At 35.1% G+C, this 18,040-nt stretch overlaps 1 protein-coding gene across 1 annotated transcript in view; it reads left to right on the top strand.

Moving 5' to 3' along the window:
* Window positions 1-18,040, top strand: part of LRP1B (LDL receptor related protein 1B) — a gene marked incomplete at both ends in the record, with an annotated part of 1,860,945 nt that overhangs the window by 1,776,663 nt on the left and 66,242 nt on the right. Inside the window, one exon of the mRNA XM_079710778.1 lies at window positions 10,470-10,631. Within this exon, the coding sequence (XP_079566904.1) occupies window positions 10,470-10,631 (162 nt within the window). The remainder of the gene's footprint in view (window positions 1-10,469; window positions 10,632-18,040) is intronic.

The raw sequence follows: 18,040 nt of genomic DNA, 5'->3' as shown, positions 1-18,040 counted from the left end.
TTGAATGTACGGTAAAAGGGTGTGACCTGTAATTATATTTTAGCAACACACATACCACTTAGCTTTAGGGAAGAAGCTTCTCTTATGCAAATGAGTTGTTTAGAGTTTTATTATTTAATTGTTAACTTAATTTTCTCATTAAGATAAAAAAAATCTTTGGGTTGTGACCAGATGAGTTTATTATATTTACCTTTGGAAATATTTAATCCAGCTAGATAAAGAGTTTGGCACTCCAAAGTATGGCTACCTATTCAACCTGCAATCAGTGCACAGGGAAAAATCTCTGTGAAACATTGAATTTGGTATCCTGTTAATGGATCCTGAGATATATATAAATACAGCACAACTTTTGATGTTTCATTCAACTCATTTGTCCAGACCTTGCTGCATTCTTAAAATCCATAATATATCGTTTATCTATGCACCCAGAGTATTAGAGCTTGATTTACATAGATAATATGTTCAGAAAAAATTATATTTCAAATTAGTAATATAAATGAGTTCTCATATGAATTCAACTTGAGATATAGCCATGTAGTTTATTGTCTTATAGCATCTAATTATTAATAATAATATAATAGCTAATTGAGTCATTTACAAAGCATTTTTCACTTTTAAAAATGTGGTTTTATAAAACATTGTTTGGTATTATAGACTGTAGAACCTCATTATCTCCACACAAATGTTAATTTGTGAAACAAATCCCAGTGGGCAACTCATAGATTTATTCATTGTTGGTTTACTTACAGTTAAGCCTTTGGCAAACTCCTATGTGGACACTATATAACTAGGGTTTGGGGCAGCCTTAATTAAACTTTATAAGTTTGTGACTGTTGTATAGAACTATAATAATTGAACAAAGGAAATGTCACCAGTTAATTAAAGGCACACATCTGAGAGGCGTAATTAAAATTTTACATGTAGGAATGAATTTTTCCTCATTCCTTATGGTTTTTTGTAATAAAGAAAACTAAAAACTAGGTATATGAGCTGTATCCATATAAGAAGGTACTACAAAATGAAATAGCTTGACATTGATTATATCAACAAGGATCCATGTAGTTAATTTCTGTGACCTGCTCATAGGAGGATACATTTAAGATAAAGTTTGCATTGGCAAAGCAATGCAAAATAGAATAAAGCATTGAATTATTCAGTCATTTTATATAGAAAATAGAGTATAATTTGTGGAATTATTTTTTATCACAGATATAATGGATATTTATGTAATTATATGTACAATTAATCTTCACTTTTATGAATATTTATTCTCTAAGATATGTTCATTCTGTGTGGTATTTTCCATACTCTTATAGGTCTGTTATTTAGACTTTTAATGTTTCTATCAAAATGAATCAGGGTTTTCTACACAATTGATTTAGAGGAATGGAGCAAGAAATTTTGTAAATTTGGGGAAATATTCTTAAATACTCCCACTCAAAGTTTGGAAGGCAATTCTAATTTGGGAAGTTTGAATATATGTAAAAATGGCTAGGTGAAGAGATGATGGTGCAGTTTTTTATAGTAGGCAATTCATTTGTATTGAAGTATTTAAATGAATTCAACAAGAAGACAGCAGAAGCTCTCTTTGTATTGCCCTCTGTCACCACATCTGTGTATTTTGGCAGTGAAAGATTTTATTCCCAGAAATGAAGCCAGAGGAAAGAGGGCTCCCTTGAGGAAAGAAAAAAATCAAAATCTTCTCACTGCAATGGAAAGGGCCCTTATAATAGCCAAGTAGATGGAGATAATTTTCTATCTCATTTATTCAAGATCTTTCTATCCAGGCCACTGCCCCAAATATGATGGTAGTGTATGTGACTGCCATGAATTATGATCAAATATGCCTGCCCTAAAAATGTTTGCTCAAAGGCAAGTTAAGCTAGGAAATTTGGGGCACCTTTGAAACAGCATGAAACAGATGATGAAACATATATACTGATGTCTCTCAAGTCACATATGTATCTGGGCTGTAAAGTACACAGTCACCTAATTAATATCTTGATGAAGGGTGAACATACATTTAAACAGTCCCTCTGTTTTTCTTTCACTTTATATTTAAATGAGGGCTGTTTTTAATTTAAATTAAGCTTGATGTCTTAGCTCCCTTAGCATAGATATTGGTTATATTTAGAAAGTGGTGAAAGCTGGGTATTTGGTCCTATTTGCTTTTTAAGAATCCAAGAGAATAAGTTGAAAATATAAAATTGAAAACATAAAATAGTTCATATAGTTTAAAAATTAAGCGACACAGGAATATGTAGCTTTGACAAATCAATGGAAAAAAAACATAAAACATAAGGAGCAAGTGGCAGAACATGCACATATATGAACACAAACATATATAAAAGCAGAGAAAAGTGGGAAAAGAGGGAGGAGCCCAGTCAGACGTAGGTGAAACCAGCATTCTTAAATCAGTACCAGAAGAAAATGTTCATGGTGCAAGCCTTGCAGCAAGCAGTTTTGAATTACTCAGCAAGATTTGCAGGGCAGAAATAGACACACATGTAGAGAACAAACGTATGGACCCCAAAGGGGGGAAAGCGGCAGGGGGGTGGTGGTGGTGGGATGAATTGGGAGATTGGGATTGACATGTATACACTAATATGTATGAAATGGATAACTAATAACCTGCTGTATAAAAAAATTTAAATAAAATTCAAAAATTAAACAAAACACAAAACAAAAAAGTTCCAATGTCCTTTAACTAAATAATGTCACTTTTAGAAATATATTCCAAAGGTTACATAATAATGAAAAGTAAAATATTTAGAAGTGAAAATGTTCAATGTAGTATTGTTCATAATATAGAATTGGAGATAAAAACCTAAATTCAAGTAGTTAGTATATAAAATATAGCATATCTAAAAGATGAATGTTACACAATAATCAAAACTATAATTGTAAACTATATAATAATAGAGAAAAATATTCACATTTTATTTTAAAGTTAAAAAGCACAAGAAAAAAACCTGCTTGTATACTATGAGCCCAATATGAAAAAATTGCATATGTAATAGGTCCTTCATTATACTTCTGTATTTTCTAAATGTTCAACCATGCTTTATTGTTAGAATCAGAAATTAAAATAACACTACTTATTATCATTGTCAGGATCACGATAATTAATATATATTGGACTGCTTACTAAGTGCCAGGCACTGTTCTTGGCCCTTGAATCTTCATAACAAACCTATGAGAGAATGAAAGTAAGATTCTCTCTAACCGTGCTGCTGGCTTCATGAGTCATAGTTACTGGTTCGTTTGGACCATATGGTGAGAGCAGTACTGAACTATTTAGTCTTATAGCTCTCTAGGCTAATGTCAGAAGTCTTGAGTTGGCTTACTTGTATTCACAGAAAAGACAAAAATGTTTCAGTCTCATTTCCACAATGTTGGCTAAAAATGAACGTTCCATAAGTATAAATAGATTGTGACCTATAATTTGAAACATGTCAGAATATATTAAGTAGTACCTGGAGGAAAGCTGGATAAAGCCCACGGTTCTTTATTTTCTTTGTCAGGCTTTGCTGAATAGTTCTCTGTAATCTTTGTAATACTTAAGACTACCCAACAGCTATAGTCAACTTGCTAAAATTATGTATAAAAGGGCACTCACTTTCAGTCCAGGAAAACATTATATTAAGTGGAAAAGTAGAATGTCAAATCTCTTTATCAAAAAGACTAGCAATTTTTTAAAGCATTCAAAACTTTTATTACTTGAATCTAAGTCAGAAGTGAAGACAGATTTCACCAAGGAGAGTGTCTTTGGTGTTAGAGGTCAGGAGACAGGCTTTCTGATTGCAATCCAGTAAGTAACTGAATGATGCTATGATGATTTGTCTCTTGGCTTATTATTTTATTCTGTAGGAAGGAACAAGAATGTAACTTTTGTCCAAATAGTAAAGACGTTTTGACTAAAGATGTATGTAACTTTTAGATAGCATTTTCAGAGAAGAACATTCAATGTAAATGTGTATAAATATGCCCTGCATTTTAAATGTCAATTAGATGCTTTTATTACTTAGACTCAATGTGTGTGTCAGACTATTTGAACTAAACAATGACTGAATGCATAGAAAACTAGTTAGGTATAAAATGTTATAACCAGGGACAAAAATTTACAAGCACAAGACCAAGTTAAACAAGGTAAGCAGCGCGGCTCACATAGAAAAATGAGTATGAATTCAAATAAATAGCTTAAAAAGAGAACCAATCAATAATGTTCACTAGCAGATATCTACCACTCAGAAATAATAAGTATAGTCATGGTCTCCTAAGAAATTCACATGTAATTACTTTTACCTAGCATTCCTTCATCACAGTCAACCACATTTTTTTCTTAAATTTATTTATTTATTTTTTTTATTGAAATATAATTAATTTACAATGTTATGTTAGTTTCAGGTGTACAAAAAAGTAATTCAGTTATATATATATTATTTTTCAGATTCTTTTCCCTTAAAAGTTACTACAAAATACTGAGTAAACCATATATCTTCAGGTGTTGTGTTTAGATAGAAAAAAGTTATAATTTATTTTTCCAATATTGAGCAGAGAGGTTATTTTGCCTACTAAAATCATACAATATCAATTAAATCAAACTGATGAGTAGTATTTTTATAATCAGCTTAAAAACTGTTTATTAAATAAATCTAGCTTTTAAAGACACACAGTTTTAAATCAAGTTATTGAAAAATGCCAACAACATACACCTTAATAATATTCAAATGAAAATGTATGCTTTTGAGAAACATGTTGATTGATATATTACTTGACTAAAAGCTACCGAGCAAATTTTACTCTAAAATTATTAGCAAGTATGCAGTAGTTCAATAATTATAACATTTTGAAAATTTTACAAACATAATTATTGTCATATTATAGTGACTACTATAATTGAATTCTCAATTCAAATGCCAAGGATTCTAGTAACTTCCTTAATTATGTTATTTTATTTAATTTGAAACACTCTATGTGGCACTTTTTAGATGTAAGCTAGCATGATTAAGTAAGAAAACCAACACCTGAGAACATAGATTATGTCAAAGTCAGTTCTCTAAGACATTGTCTATTATCACTGAAAATCATCAGTATTGTCTGCCCATATCAGAGAAATTTCTGTGAGTATATAACTAAAGATAACATATAGTTAAAGATTTGTTTATCTAGATGTAAATTGTAACCACGTCACGTAAATTCAATGCTCATTTAACAGGGACTAGTGATAAATCTTTATGATATCCATATAATTACTTATATAATAAGAAAATATTTCACTGTTATGTATATTAAAATATACTGTTTTGAACTGATATATATAGATTACCTATAGGCATGTTTTGTTCAAAAGAATGAAAATGGAAAAAATGTGCATCAGGATTCCATATGGAGTTTCTTAACAAAGGCAAATGTACTCAGTGAAGGTTAAATAACAACCAAAATTGAGGATTTGTTTAATAGCAATACTAAGAGTAATAATAACGCCAATGCTACTATTACTAATAAACCTACAATTATTGAGTACTTGCTATATGGCAGGCATTGTGACAAGTGTTTTACCAGCACATGGCAGGCATTGCTATCACCATTTTGCAGAATGAGATCCAGAAGGAGATCCAGTGAGGATGTCTAAGTTTTCCAAAGTCACACAATTAATAAATATATAACCAGGTTTCTTTCTCAGGTCTTCCTGATTAAAAAAAAAAACAAAAAAACCCAAGTAATTTAACTTTGTACCAAATTTATTTAATTACTATTAAATATTCTTATGAAATATTTTAGAATTAACCATTTTTACTGAGACCGTGGTTTTTGGTATATAAGGGCCATGCAAGAACAATGAAGTTTAGAGAACTCTATGAGCTTCCAAGGCATTTCCAGTTTTTCTTATGAGCATTATAATCTTCAGTTGTGCTAACAGATATTACTAATATTTATCCTTAACTGTAGATGGTTAGTGATTGTAGTTATGTACTTACCATGTTTGACATCAGCTATTACTGGTTACCTAGTTAAATTCAAGAGTTTATTTTTAATTTATGTTGTATGAAAATTTGCTGCAACAGTTTATATGAGATAAGCTTCCATTTATCTATAAACAGAAGTAATATATAACTACATTAACCTCCATTTATTATATGCATACATCTAGCAAGGCACTTTGTTAACATGTAGTGTGGAACTTAATACGGCACTGGGAGAGCCTTCAGTCTAGTGAAAGCGTGTGTGCTACTGAGGACAATGTTTATGAGAGGAATTTTCTCTCTTAGGGAGTCATGGGAGGAGTAGATGAACCTGTTGAACAGCCAGAGATATCCACACAGGGACGTAAAACAGGGAGTGAAAATGAAGGTCTGAAACTTAGGAAGGAGAATGAGCCCAGAGTCAAAAAATTGAGACCGAGACATTCATATAGAGAGATCATTACTGAAGCCATGAAATTGGATAATATCACCAGAAAGAGAGAGAAAGAGAACGTAAAGACAATTATAAAAGAGCAGTCAGAGAAAAAAGGGAATTCAACAACGCTAGTGTCTTAGAAGCCAAGTGCAGATAAAATTTTCAAGTGTAGATATTAATAAATATAAAATTATGGAGAAAATTTGACGAGGAGGAGGATTGAGGAGAAATCAGTAGATTTAGGGATTAAGGGATTAGAGGTAAGCTTTGCCAGAGTACACAAATATACAGTAAAGACAACACCAACATTAACTTCTCCATTCCTAATCCTTTCTTACCAACAGGGAATCAGAGTTGATTTGTAGGAGCAGTACTTACATGTTGAGAGATCTGGCCTGTCTTCAGAGGGAACAAAGAGAAGCAACAGATCGACCCATTATTTTGTATATTAAAAAATAAAATCTACAAACCCAGTGAAGGATTGGAATGTGACTTTATGATCGAGGATTTTACTTTGTCATGTATTGGTAGAATTGGAAGCAGTAAGTGTAGCTTTCATTCGAAAAAAGCTCGAGAATGTACCAAATTTTGAAGTTATACAAGTAGATAGATGTAGCAAATATTAGGTTTGGTTGTTTTTTTTGTGTGTGTGTGGTATGCGGGCCTCTCACTGTTGTGGCCTCTCCCATTGTGGAGCACAGGCTCCAGACACGCAGGCTCAGTGACCATGGATCATGGGCCCAGCCGCTCCCTGGCACGTGGGATCTTCCCGGACCGGGGCACGAACCCGTGTCCCCTGCATTGACAGGTGGGCTCCCAACCACTGTGCCACCAGGGAAGCCCATTAGGTTTGTTTTTGTTTGTGTTGTGTGTGTGTTCTTTCTTTTAATGTGTAGGATTAAGCATATTTAGGAGATAAAGAAGACAGAAGGACCCATTCTTCAAAGTTTAAAAATGTTGGAGTTTGAGATGAAGTTTGTGGGGAATACCTGTTCTATCCCAGCACTGCCACATAAACAAATTCAAATTTAATTGTATCTTAAATAAATAATGGAGATAAAGTGTGTAATTTAAGAAAATTTTCAGAATGATTTTTCTAGAATGTTACAGTGCCTTTGTAGACAGGGTCACAGAGTAAGTCATACCTGTAAGTGGTGAATCTCAGTAGGAATAACAATAATAGTCAGAGCTAAAATGTAACTGATTGCTTTCTATGTGCCTGGCAGCACAGTTAGAAATGTTTCTCATTTATTCTATGTGATTCTACACAATAACCCCATGAAGTAGGGACTATTATTATCCCCATTTTTACACATGAGGAACAGAGAGCTGATATTTGTGCATGGTCCCACACCAGTAATTGGCACAGATAGTCTATGAATCGGCACAGATAGTCTATGAATCCAGGCAGTCTGATAACCTACACTGTTAAAGTCTTAGCTAAGAATGCTATAGGAACTAGACTGATTAGAGCCAGCAAACCCCTCCTTCCCCTTCTTCCTCAGGTCAATTGACGCTCTTTCTGATTGAGCTACCTTCACAGGCTGTCAACTCCCCAGCTCCCTGGATGCATCACTGCTATAAATCCATCCCTTAGTCATTGTAACAGTGCTGTTTCCTTTTCAAATGTCAAAATCAAATTCAGCTACCTAAAAAATCTTTATAAAATGAATCCAGTGCAACTTGTTAGGGTGCACCCAGAGCGATTCTTGAAAATATTAGCTGGAACCCGTTATAAAATTCTGCAGCTGATGGTTCATTTCCCATCAGCAAACAAAAGATCTGCTGTATCACCACACTGTTTCAAGTTACATAATATTCTCCTGAATATGAAGATTTATACTTATCAAAAATAAATCTTCTCTTCAAAGGAAGAGAAAGAGGAGCTTTTTGAAAATAATTCAGCTGGAATCTAAATGATGAGAGGCATATTCTAGCTGGGGGACAACCTGGTCACTCTGCCCTAGTTTCAAAACAGCTGTAGATGAGATGAAAGCATGGTGTCCTCTCTCTGAGCGACTGGAACAGAGGAATTTTCAAGTGCCTTAGCAGGTTGGGTTTATTTCTTTCAAACTTCTATCATTTTACTTTTTTTACTCCTAGTTTCTTAAACAAAAAGAAAAACACCTAGAAATTAAGGTAGAAAAACTTATATCTACAATGTATAAGTTGTATGTTGTATGGCACTTTTTCTGATTGTTCTAATGCATTTTGATTTCCCCTTATACTTTCTATACTGTTTGTTTCACATTTAGCTCATGTTAATTTGTGTTCCTGATTGTATGTTCTATTTCTCTGTAAGTTGTTCACTGGTTCTCATTGATGTAGATGAATTACTTCTTTTATTCAGGGCTTTCATTTTCCTTAGTGACTATGTTCTAACAATTATCTATCCTCTTCATCTTCTACCATCATTCTCGTTTGTGTCTATTTGTCTGTATGTAAGCAACAGCTAGAAAACTCACTACTTTTATAAGAAAAATACTTGGCTAAAAGTTTTAAAGCTGTTTTCTGGCAATAAAAAAATATGAGGTTATTTTATACACATTACAGCTTTTAATGTGTATAAATTTTACCTTGTTTCTTAACCTATTAATAGGCATTTATCTGCCACCAAACTAAAAACACATATAAATAAGTTTTAAAGCAATAATACCCACTGTAAAAATGTATATAACTTTCTTCCTTGAGAAGCAATAGCTTCTAGCATTTGTAAGTGTGTGGAGACATTTCAAAGTAAACTAAATAAATAAATTGTGGAGCTCAATTTATTCATTTTCTTGGAAATGCAGGTGGATTTTATTTGGAGATGTTTTATTCACTTAAGAATGCTTTTCAAAAATATATATGTATAGAATTGTCCTTCAAAGTAGAATGTAGAATCTATGGCAACAGAAAAAAAACTTTTATCACTTTTACACTTCAAGTTTTAAGCCTTACACTTAATGCATTTTTCTGACCATTCTAATTATGTTGCATGTCAACAATGGTGAGAGAGGAGATGGTTGGATATTCTCTGATACTAGACGGCTAAATGACATTTTCTGAGTCCTAGTTAACTGAGATCAATAACTGAATTTCTTTGTTATTCCCTTTCATGTTATTAGTTTATATTTGTACAACCTCTAAACTTTATTCTGCCCCCATTACAAATGGTAGCCATTCATTTTGCTTTGTTTTCCTTCACTTCTCCTGAAGAGCTAATTCTAGACTCCATTTTCCACTCAGTTCTTGACAGTCCAGGCAGTTAGAGAGACTCATTCTTGATATAACAGTTAACTGTGTTACATTCAAAACACCTTAAAGGATTGTTCACCTTTCATTGTGATGTTAGTTCCCACAGAACAAATAAAATATCCATAGATGATCTGTCAGATTTGCTATTGTGTGCTATTAACATTAGATTTCTTAAATCATCTTTAGACTACAAGTACAGTCCTTCACCATGAATAAAAATATAAAATGAAATAAAATAGGATTCAGTAAGTGCTTATATACTAAATGCAGTATGTATATTTATATCAAATAAAATAATATTCATAAATCTTATTACAGATGACATGTCCACTTTAAACTTATTAAAATATTTATTTATAATAAGCCTAAGCTCATGTTTTATGTAGATACAGCAGTGATTGGTACCTGATGATTGAACACTGGGAAATATGATTGTCTCTATTTTATATTCTAATGGCCAGCACAATCTGCATTACCATATGAATAGAACAAAAATAATTGAAAAGCAAAATGGACATGAAAACAGAAACACAAAGAATAACACAAGCACTTTAAAGCATAGAATGTATGTATGCATGTATAATTGTTCATAAAATGAGCTCTGATTATTTTACCTGAAGTGAACCTGAGCGATCTTCTAACCCAGGCTTCGTTGGAACGTGGAGAAGCTGAGACACAGAGAGGTCATGTTACTGTGTAAAGTCACAGATTAAGTAGTGGACAGACTTTGCTCCAAATACTGACTTCTTGATTCTTACCTAGTGAAGATTCCATATAAGTAAACAATTTTGTCAACTAATTGCCTTTTCATTACCTTTTTTTCCCAATAGGGAGACCCACCTGCAGCTGTGCACTAGGGTTCACTGGACCAAACTGTGGTAAGACAGTCTGTGAGGATTTTTGTCAAAATGGAGGGACCTGCAGTGTTACTGCTGGGAACCAGCCTTACTGCGACTGCCAGCCTGAACACACTGGAGACAGATGTCAGTACTGTAAGTGAAAGCAACACCCACAAGACAGTCTGACAGCAGGCTGTGAGCTGTACATTAAGTAATCTTATCACCTAGATCTACACTCCATTACCTCAATTTCAGCCATGCCCTATTTTTCAAGTCCACCCCCTGTCACCCCAAATCTAACAATTCTTTACGTTGTTCTTCATCCATCTCTTATTTTAAAGATTCTGTTTTTTCCTTTCCCAGCTTAGATTCCACGGTCCATCACTGCAGTCATTCCCTTGTATACACCCTTAACAATCTTGCTCCCTCTCCCCTCTCTTGTACTTTTCTAGAAAACCATAGCCATGGTTAAATCCAGTTCTTCATCTGTCCTGAACTGGCACCCCACTGCTGAATGCAACTGAAAAAAAAAAAATAGACTCATCTAACTTGAGGTTTTATCACTAATCTCATATGGGCACTTACTATGTTTTCCACTGTATTTCATTGATCCATTAACCCTCCTAGATGTCTGTGTCACATCTTCTCCTTTCCCCCCAAACCTCCAATACCTGTGCCCCAACTTTATTCTCAGCTTTGGAACTTGCTTCCTATTTCATTAATAAAAAAAGAAGCTGTCTAAAGAAAACTGCCACAAGCTCCCACCACCAGATCCCTCAAATTACTTTGTCCTACACCACATCCTCTGTCTTCCTTCTTATGACAAGGGACCCATGTGATGTCTAATGCTACACTGTCCACTCCTACATTATATCCCTCTTAGATACTCATGGACACATCTCATACAACTGTCCCCTCTTTCTTCTGCCTTATCCGTGTTTTTCTTTTTACCTAGTCCTTTCTTTAGAAACTTTCCTTTGTGCTCACATCCCTTTCTAGCTACAACTTCATTTCCCTGCTCATTTGTTTTAACCTAAGGTATAGTTGCTCTACAATATTATATTAGTTCCAGGTATACAGCATAATGATTCAATATTTTTATAGATTATATACCACTTAAGGTTATTACAAAATAATGGTTATAATTCCCTGTGCTGTACAAAGTATCCTTGTCGCTTATCTATTTTATACATAGTAGTTTGTATCTCTTAATCTGATACCCCTATCTTGCCCCTCCTCCCTTTCCTCTCCCCACTAGTTTGTTTTCTATATCCATGAGTCTGTTTCTGTTTTGCTATATACATACATTCATTTGTTTTATTCTTTAGATTCCACGTATAAGTGATATCACACAGTATTTGTCTTTCTCTGTCTGACTTATTTCACAAAGCATAATATTCTCTAGGTCCATCTACATTGCTGCAAATGGAAGAATATCATTCTTTTTTTGTGGCTGAGTAATATTCCATTGTATATATACATTTTCTTTATTCTTCTGTTGATGGACACTTGGGTTGCTTCCATATCTTGGCTATTGTAAATAGTGCTGCTGTGAACATTGGGGTGCATATATATTTTTCAATTAGTGCTTTCATTTTGTCCAGATATATACCCAGGACCAGAATCATATGGCAGTTCTATTTTTAGTTTTTGGAGGAACCGCCATACTGTTTTCCATAGTGGCTGCATCAATTTACATTCCCACCAACAGTGTACAAGAGTTCCCTTTTCTCCACATCCTCGACAATATTTGTTGTTTGTAGACTTTTCGATGATAGCTATTCTGACAGGTGTGACATGAGAGCTCGTTGTTTTGATTTGCATTTCTCTAATAATTAGTGATGTTCAGAATCTTTTCACGTTAACCATCTGTATGTCTTTTTTCAGAAAAATGTATTTTTGGGTCTTCTTTCCATTTTTTAATCAGGTCGGGTTTTTTTAATGGTGAGTTGTATGAGCTGTTTATATATGTTCAATATTAACCACTTATCAGTCATATCATTTGCAAATATTTTCTCCCATCAGTAGGTTGTCTTTTCATTTTGTCAGTGGTTCCCTTTGCTATGCAAAGCTTTTAAGTTTAATTAGGTCCCATTTTCTTTTACCTTAGGAGACAGATCCAAAAAATATTGCTACAATTTATGTCAAAGAGTATCCTGCCCATGTTCTCTTAAAGTCTTATGGTTTCAGGCCTTACATTTAGGTCTTTAAACCATTTTGAGTTTTTTTTTTTACATATGGTGTGAGGCAGTGTTCTAATTTCATTGTTTTACATGTAGCTGTCCAGCTTTTTCAGCACCACTTGTTGAAGAGACTGTCTTTTCTCCATTGTATATTCTTGCCTCCTTTGTAAGATTGACTGTAGGTGCATGGAGTTATTTGTGGGCCCTCTATTCTTTTCCATTGATCTATGTGTCTGTTTTTGTGCCAATACTATACTGTTTTGATTACTATAGTTTGGAGTATAGTCTGAAGTCTGGGAAGGTTATACCACCAGCTTTGCTTATTTTTCCCCCCTCAGGATTGCTTTAGCAATTTGGGGTCTTTTGTGGGTCCATATAAATGTTAGAATTATTTGTTCTAGTTCTGTGAAAATGTATTTAGGTATTTTGATAGGGATTGCATTACATCTGTAAATAGCTTTGGGAAGTGTGACCATTTTAACAATATTAATTCTTCCAATCCAAGATCATAGATATCTTTCCATTTCTTTGTATCATCTTCAATTTCTTTGAACAATGTTTTATAGTTTTCAAAGTGTAGGTCTTTCACCTCCTTAGTTAATTTTATTCTTAGGTATTTTGTTCTTTTTGATGTGATTTTTAGAAGAATTTTTGTTTGTTTGTTTTCTCTTTCTGGTATTTCATTATTAGAGTATGGGAAAGCAACAGATTTCTGTATATTAATCTTGTATCCTGCAATTTTACTAAATTTATTTATTAGTTCTAATAGTTTATGGGTGGAGGCTTTAGGGTTCTCTACATAGAGTATCATTGTCATCTGCAAATAGTGACAGTTTTACCTCTTCCCTTCCAATTTGGATATGTTTTATTTCTTTATCTTGTCTGATTGCTGTGGATAGGCCTTCCAATGCTATGTTAAATAGAAGTTGTGAAAGTGGGAATCCTTTTCTGTTCCTGAATTTAAAGGAAAAACTTTCAGCTTTTCACTGTTGAGTATGATGTTAGCTGTGCGTTTGCCATGCATGGCCTTTATTATGTTGAGATATGTTCCCTCTTTCACCATTTTGATGAGAGTTTTTAATCAAGAGTGGAAGTTGAATTTTGTCAAATGCTTTTTCTGTGTCAATTGAAATGAACACATAATTTTTATGCTTCCTTTTGTTAATGTGGCATATCAAATTGATATATTTGCAAATATTGAACCATCCATGTATCCCTGGAATAAATCCAATTTGATCATGCTATATGATCCTTCTTATATATTGTTGGACTTGGCTTGCTAATATTTTGTTGAGGATTTTTGCATCTATATTCATCAAAGATATTGGCCTCTTGTTTTCTTTCTTTCTTTCTTTCTTTCTTTCTTTCTTTTTTTTTTTTGGTAGTGTCTTTGTCTGATTTTGGTATCAGGGTAATGGTGGCCTCATAGAATGAATGTGGAAGTGTTCTGTTCTCAAATTTTTGGAATAGTTTGAGAAGTATATGTATCAGCTCTTCCTTATATGTTTAGTAGAGTTTTCCTATGAAGCCATCTGATTCTTAGAGTTTGTTTGCTGGGAGGTTTTTTTTTAATTATTATTATTATTAGAAATTCAATTTACTACTAGTGATCATTCTGTTCAAATTATCTGTTTCTTCTTGATTTAGTCTTGGGAGGTGATTTGTTTCTAGAAAATTGTCCATTTCTTCTAGATTGTCCAATTTGTTTGCATGTAACTGTTTGTAATTGCTATTGGTTGTTATTTCTCCTCTTTCATTTCTGATTTTATTTGTGTCCTCTCTTTTTTTCTCGGTGAGCCTGGCTAAAGGTTTATCAATTTTGTTTATCTTTATCAAAAAAACAGCTCATGGTTTCATTGATTTTTTTCTAGTTTTTTTGTCTCTATTTTATTTATTTACTCTCTGATATTTATTATTTCCTTCCTAATACCCTTATGGGCATTTCGGGGTATATGACTCTTTATTTTTCTCTTGCTGCCTTTAGAATTATCTCTTTATCTTCAACTTTTGCCATTTAATTATTTGTCTTGGTATAGGTCTCTGTTTCACTCCATCTTGTTTGGGACCTTCTGTCCTTCCTATATCTAGATATCTGTTTCCTTCTTCAGGTTTTGGAAGTTTTCAGCCATAATTTCCTCAAATATATTTTCAATCTCTTTCTCTCGCTCTTCTCCTTCTGGGATCCCTATAATGCAAATGTTGGTATGCTTAACATTATCACAGAGCTCTCTTAAACTGTTTTCACTTTTTTTTTTTTTTTTTTTTTGCGGTACACGGGCCTCTCACTGTTGTGGCCTCTCCCGTTGCGGAGCACAGGCTCCGGACGCGCAGGCTCAGCGGCCATGGCTCACAGGCCCAGCCTCTCCATGGCATGTGGGATCCTCCCGGACCAGGACACGAACCCGTGTCCCCTGCATCGGCAGGCAGACTCTCAACCACTGCGCCACCAGGGAAGCCCAAACTGTTTTCACTTTTTTAAAAACTTGTTTTTCTTTTTGGTGCCCTGATTGGATGATGTGCAGTCTTCTATCTTCCAGATCACTTATGCATTCTTCTCTATTACTTACTCTGTCCATTCCTTCTACTGTGTTTTTATTTCAGTTGTTGAATTCTTCATTTCTGATTGGGTCTTTTTTATATTTTCTTGTTCCTTGTTAAAATTTTCACTGTGTTTATCTATTATTTTCCCTATTCAGTTAACATTCTTATTACCAATGCTTTGAATTATTTATCTGATAAATTGGTTACTTCTGTTTCATTATTTTCTTTCATGGTTTTTCTTTTGCTCTTTCAGTTGAGAATATTTCCCTCCCTCTTCATTTTGCTTAACTTTCTCTGCCTCTATGAATTATGTGAAACAATTACCTATTTCAGTCTTGAGGGTGTTCTTATATGGAAACATTTCTATACAGACTGTGTGTGCTCAGTGCCTTTGGTGGCAGAGCTGGATTTGTCCTGTATACAAGTCATGTCTTTCCTTAGGGTGTGCTGGCAGCTAACACCTTGGTAGGGGATGGGGCTGGAGATGGAGGGGCTTCAGCTGGAGCTGGGTGTAAGACAAGAGTTTCTCTTTGCTCGATGGACATATTGGCCCTATCAGGGCTGGGGTCTGATCCCAAGTTGCTGAAGCAAAAGCCATGAGGGTCAACCCCAAGGTACCTCAGTTTCCTTTAAGTGTGTGCTTTCCCCTCTCCCAGCACTGAGACCCTCTCCCCAGAGTAGGGTAGTGTCAAAGCAAGGGGGTCTCACATGGGCTCTCAGCCCATGTCTGTCTCAGACAGAGATTCAAGCTGTCTGATGCACTGCCTGTGCAGGCATCGGCAGTTATTTCCCTCACTCTGTTCAGATGCAGCTTCAAGTCCAAGTCCCCTTTGTCCCTCAAAGCCAATGACTCCCCATGGCCTCTATTGCCACTGCCCTATTGTAGAATCACACTGCAGGGAAGGTGAGGCCTACATGGACTCTCTGCATATGTGGGGTGTGGGCTGTGGTAGAGCAGCCACTGTCAGAGATCTGGGTGGCTTCTGATGCACTGCTTGAGTAATTGCCATCGATGGCCATGGCTGCCCCACCTGGGCTCCACCCTGGGACCTGTCGCCTCTGTGTCCCATAGTTGAGTTTTTCTCCCCAGTTGTGGCAGCCCCAGATTGAATGCTGCACTGTGACATGCAGCAAGCAGGGCTGGAGCATTTGCTCAGCTTGGGCTAGGCATGCACAGAGGTGGTAAGAAAGCCAGCCAGGAAGTTTCAATCTGCCCTTTCTGCTCTGCCTTGAGGGTAAGCCAGTATGCATGCTCTCCTCAAAAGCAGCGGTTCCTACAGCCTGTTAGTCCCAGTGGCCCTCCAACTTACCAAGGGGGCTTATCTCCCCTGTGTAGGACTCAAGCACTAAGCACCCAATCCATGGCTCTCACAGCTCACTCCTCTAAAACACCCACCCCTTGACTTCCATACGACTCTGCACATTAGAATGGGCTCAACAGCTTTTATTAAATACAGTTTACCAAGTTACCTCCAAAGACTTTGATCCTGTTAGCCTGAAATAGGACATCTATAATATTTAAAGTTTTCCAGATATTTCACATATATGACTAAGATTGAGACCCACTGCCTAGATGATTTCAACTAATTGGCTTTTAATACCATCCAAATATGAATGATTCCAAATTTATATTTCTAGCTGAACTAGCTGTTGCCTGAATCCCAGATGTTTATACCTAAATGTCTATTTGACAGCTTGACTTGGCTCTAAATTAACCTGATTTTCTCATCCAAAAACTTGTCTACCATAGTTTTCCCTGTGTTTGTAGAGGGAAATACACATTGTTCAGGTCCAAAAATCTTGGAGTCACTTTTGACTCCTCTCTTTCTTTTATACCCCACCCTTATTCTCACATTTACCTTTAAAACATACCCAGAATCTGAATGCTTCTCATCACCTCTATTCTCACTACCCTTATAGAAGCTACCAGTATCTCTTACCTGAATTATTACTAATTTATCTCCATGCTTCCTCTCTGCACCCTCTGTATTTATTCTCAAAATAGCAGCCACAGTTTTGTTTTATCCCCCCAAAAAACTGATTTTTGATCTCAGTCACATTTACTGAGATCTTTCTACATCTAGGCACTCTTGTAATTACTTCTTTTTTTTTAATAAATTCTGTTAATCCATTTAATCCTATGAATAAAGTAGCTATTTATTTTTATTCTCATTTTACAGAGGAGGCTACTAGGGAGGCATAAATAGCCTCCTGAAGATCGATCACACAGTTACTAATTGGGAGAGCCAAGATTTAAGCTCATACAATCCAACCCCAGGGTCCACACCCTTAAAAATTACTTAACATTGTGGTCCCCAGATTATCTGATATCTTTGAGGACCTCACAGAGAGTGGCCTAGGTCTCTGGTCATTGTAGAAAGTACATGGAACAACATAGAATCAAACTATATATACTGATTTATTTGAGAATCAAAAATAATATTAAATATTTTTTCTCTGATATTATAGCAGGAGACCACTTCTGCAGCAAAGAGATTCAGTTTTTTTTTAAATCTTTATTTGAGTATAATTGCTTTACATTGTTGTGTTAGTTGCTGCTGTATAACAAAGCAAATCAGCCTTATGCATACACATGTCCCCATATCCCCGCCCTCTTGAGCCTCCCTCCCACCCTCCCTATCCCACCCCTCTAGGTGGTCACAAAGCACCGAGCTCATCTCCCTGTGCTATGTGGCTGCTTCCCACTAGCTATCTATTTTACATTTGATGTTTCCTTTCCTATATGTATATTCTCCTCATATTAGGTCAGCCTCTTTTCAACATATATAGATGCCACTACCCTAATCCAATGCCCTTTTCACATTGTTCACCCAATTT

The sequence above is a fragment of the Hyperoodon ampullatus genome (genome assembly GCF_949752795.1).
Source record: "Hyperoodon ampullatus genome assembly, chromosome: 8".
Taxonomy (NCBI): Eukaryota; Metazoa; Chordata; class Mammalia; order Artiodactyla; family Ziphiidae; genus Hyperoodon; species Hyperoodon ampullatus.
The sequence above is the reverse complement of the archived record's forward strand: the minus strand, read 5'-3'. Positions and strand labels throughout refer to the sequence as shown.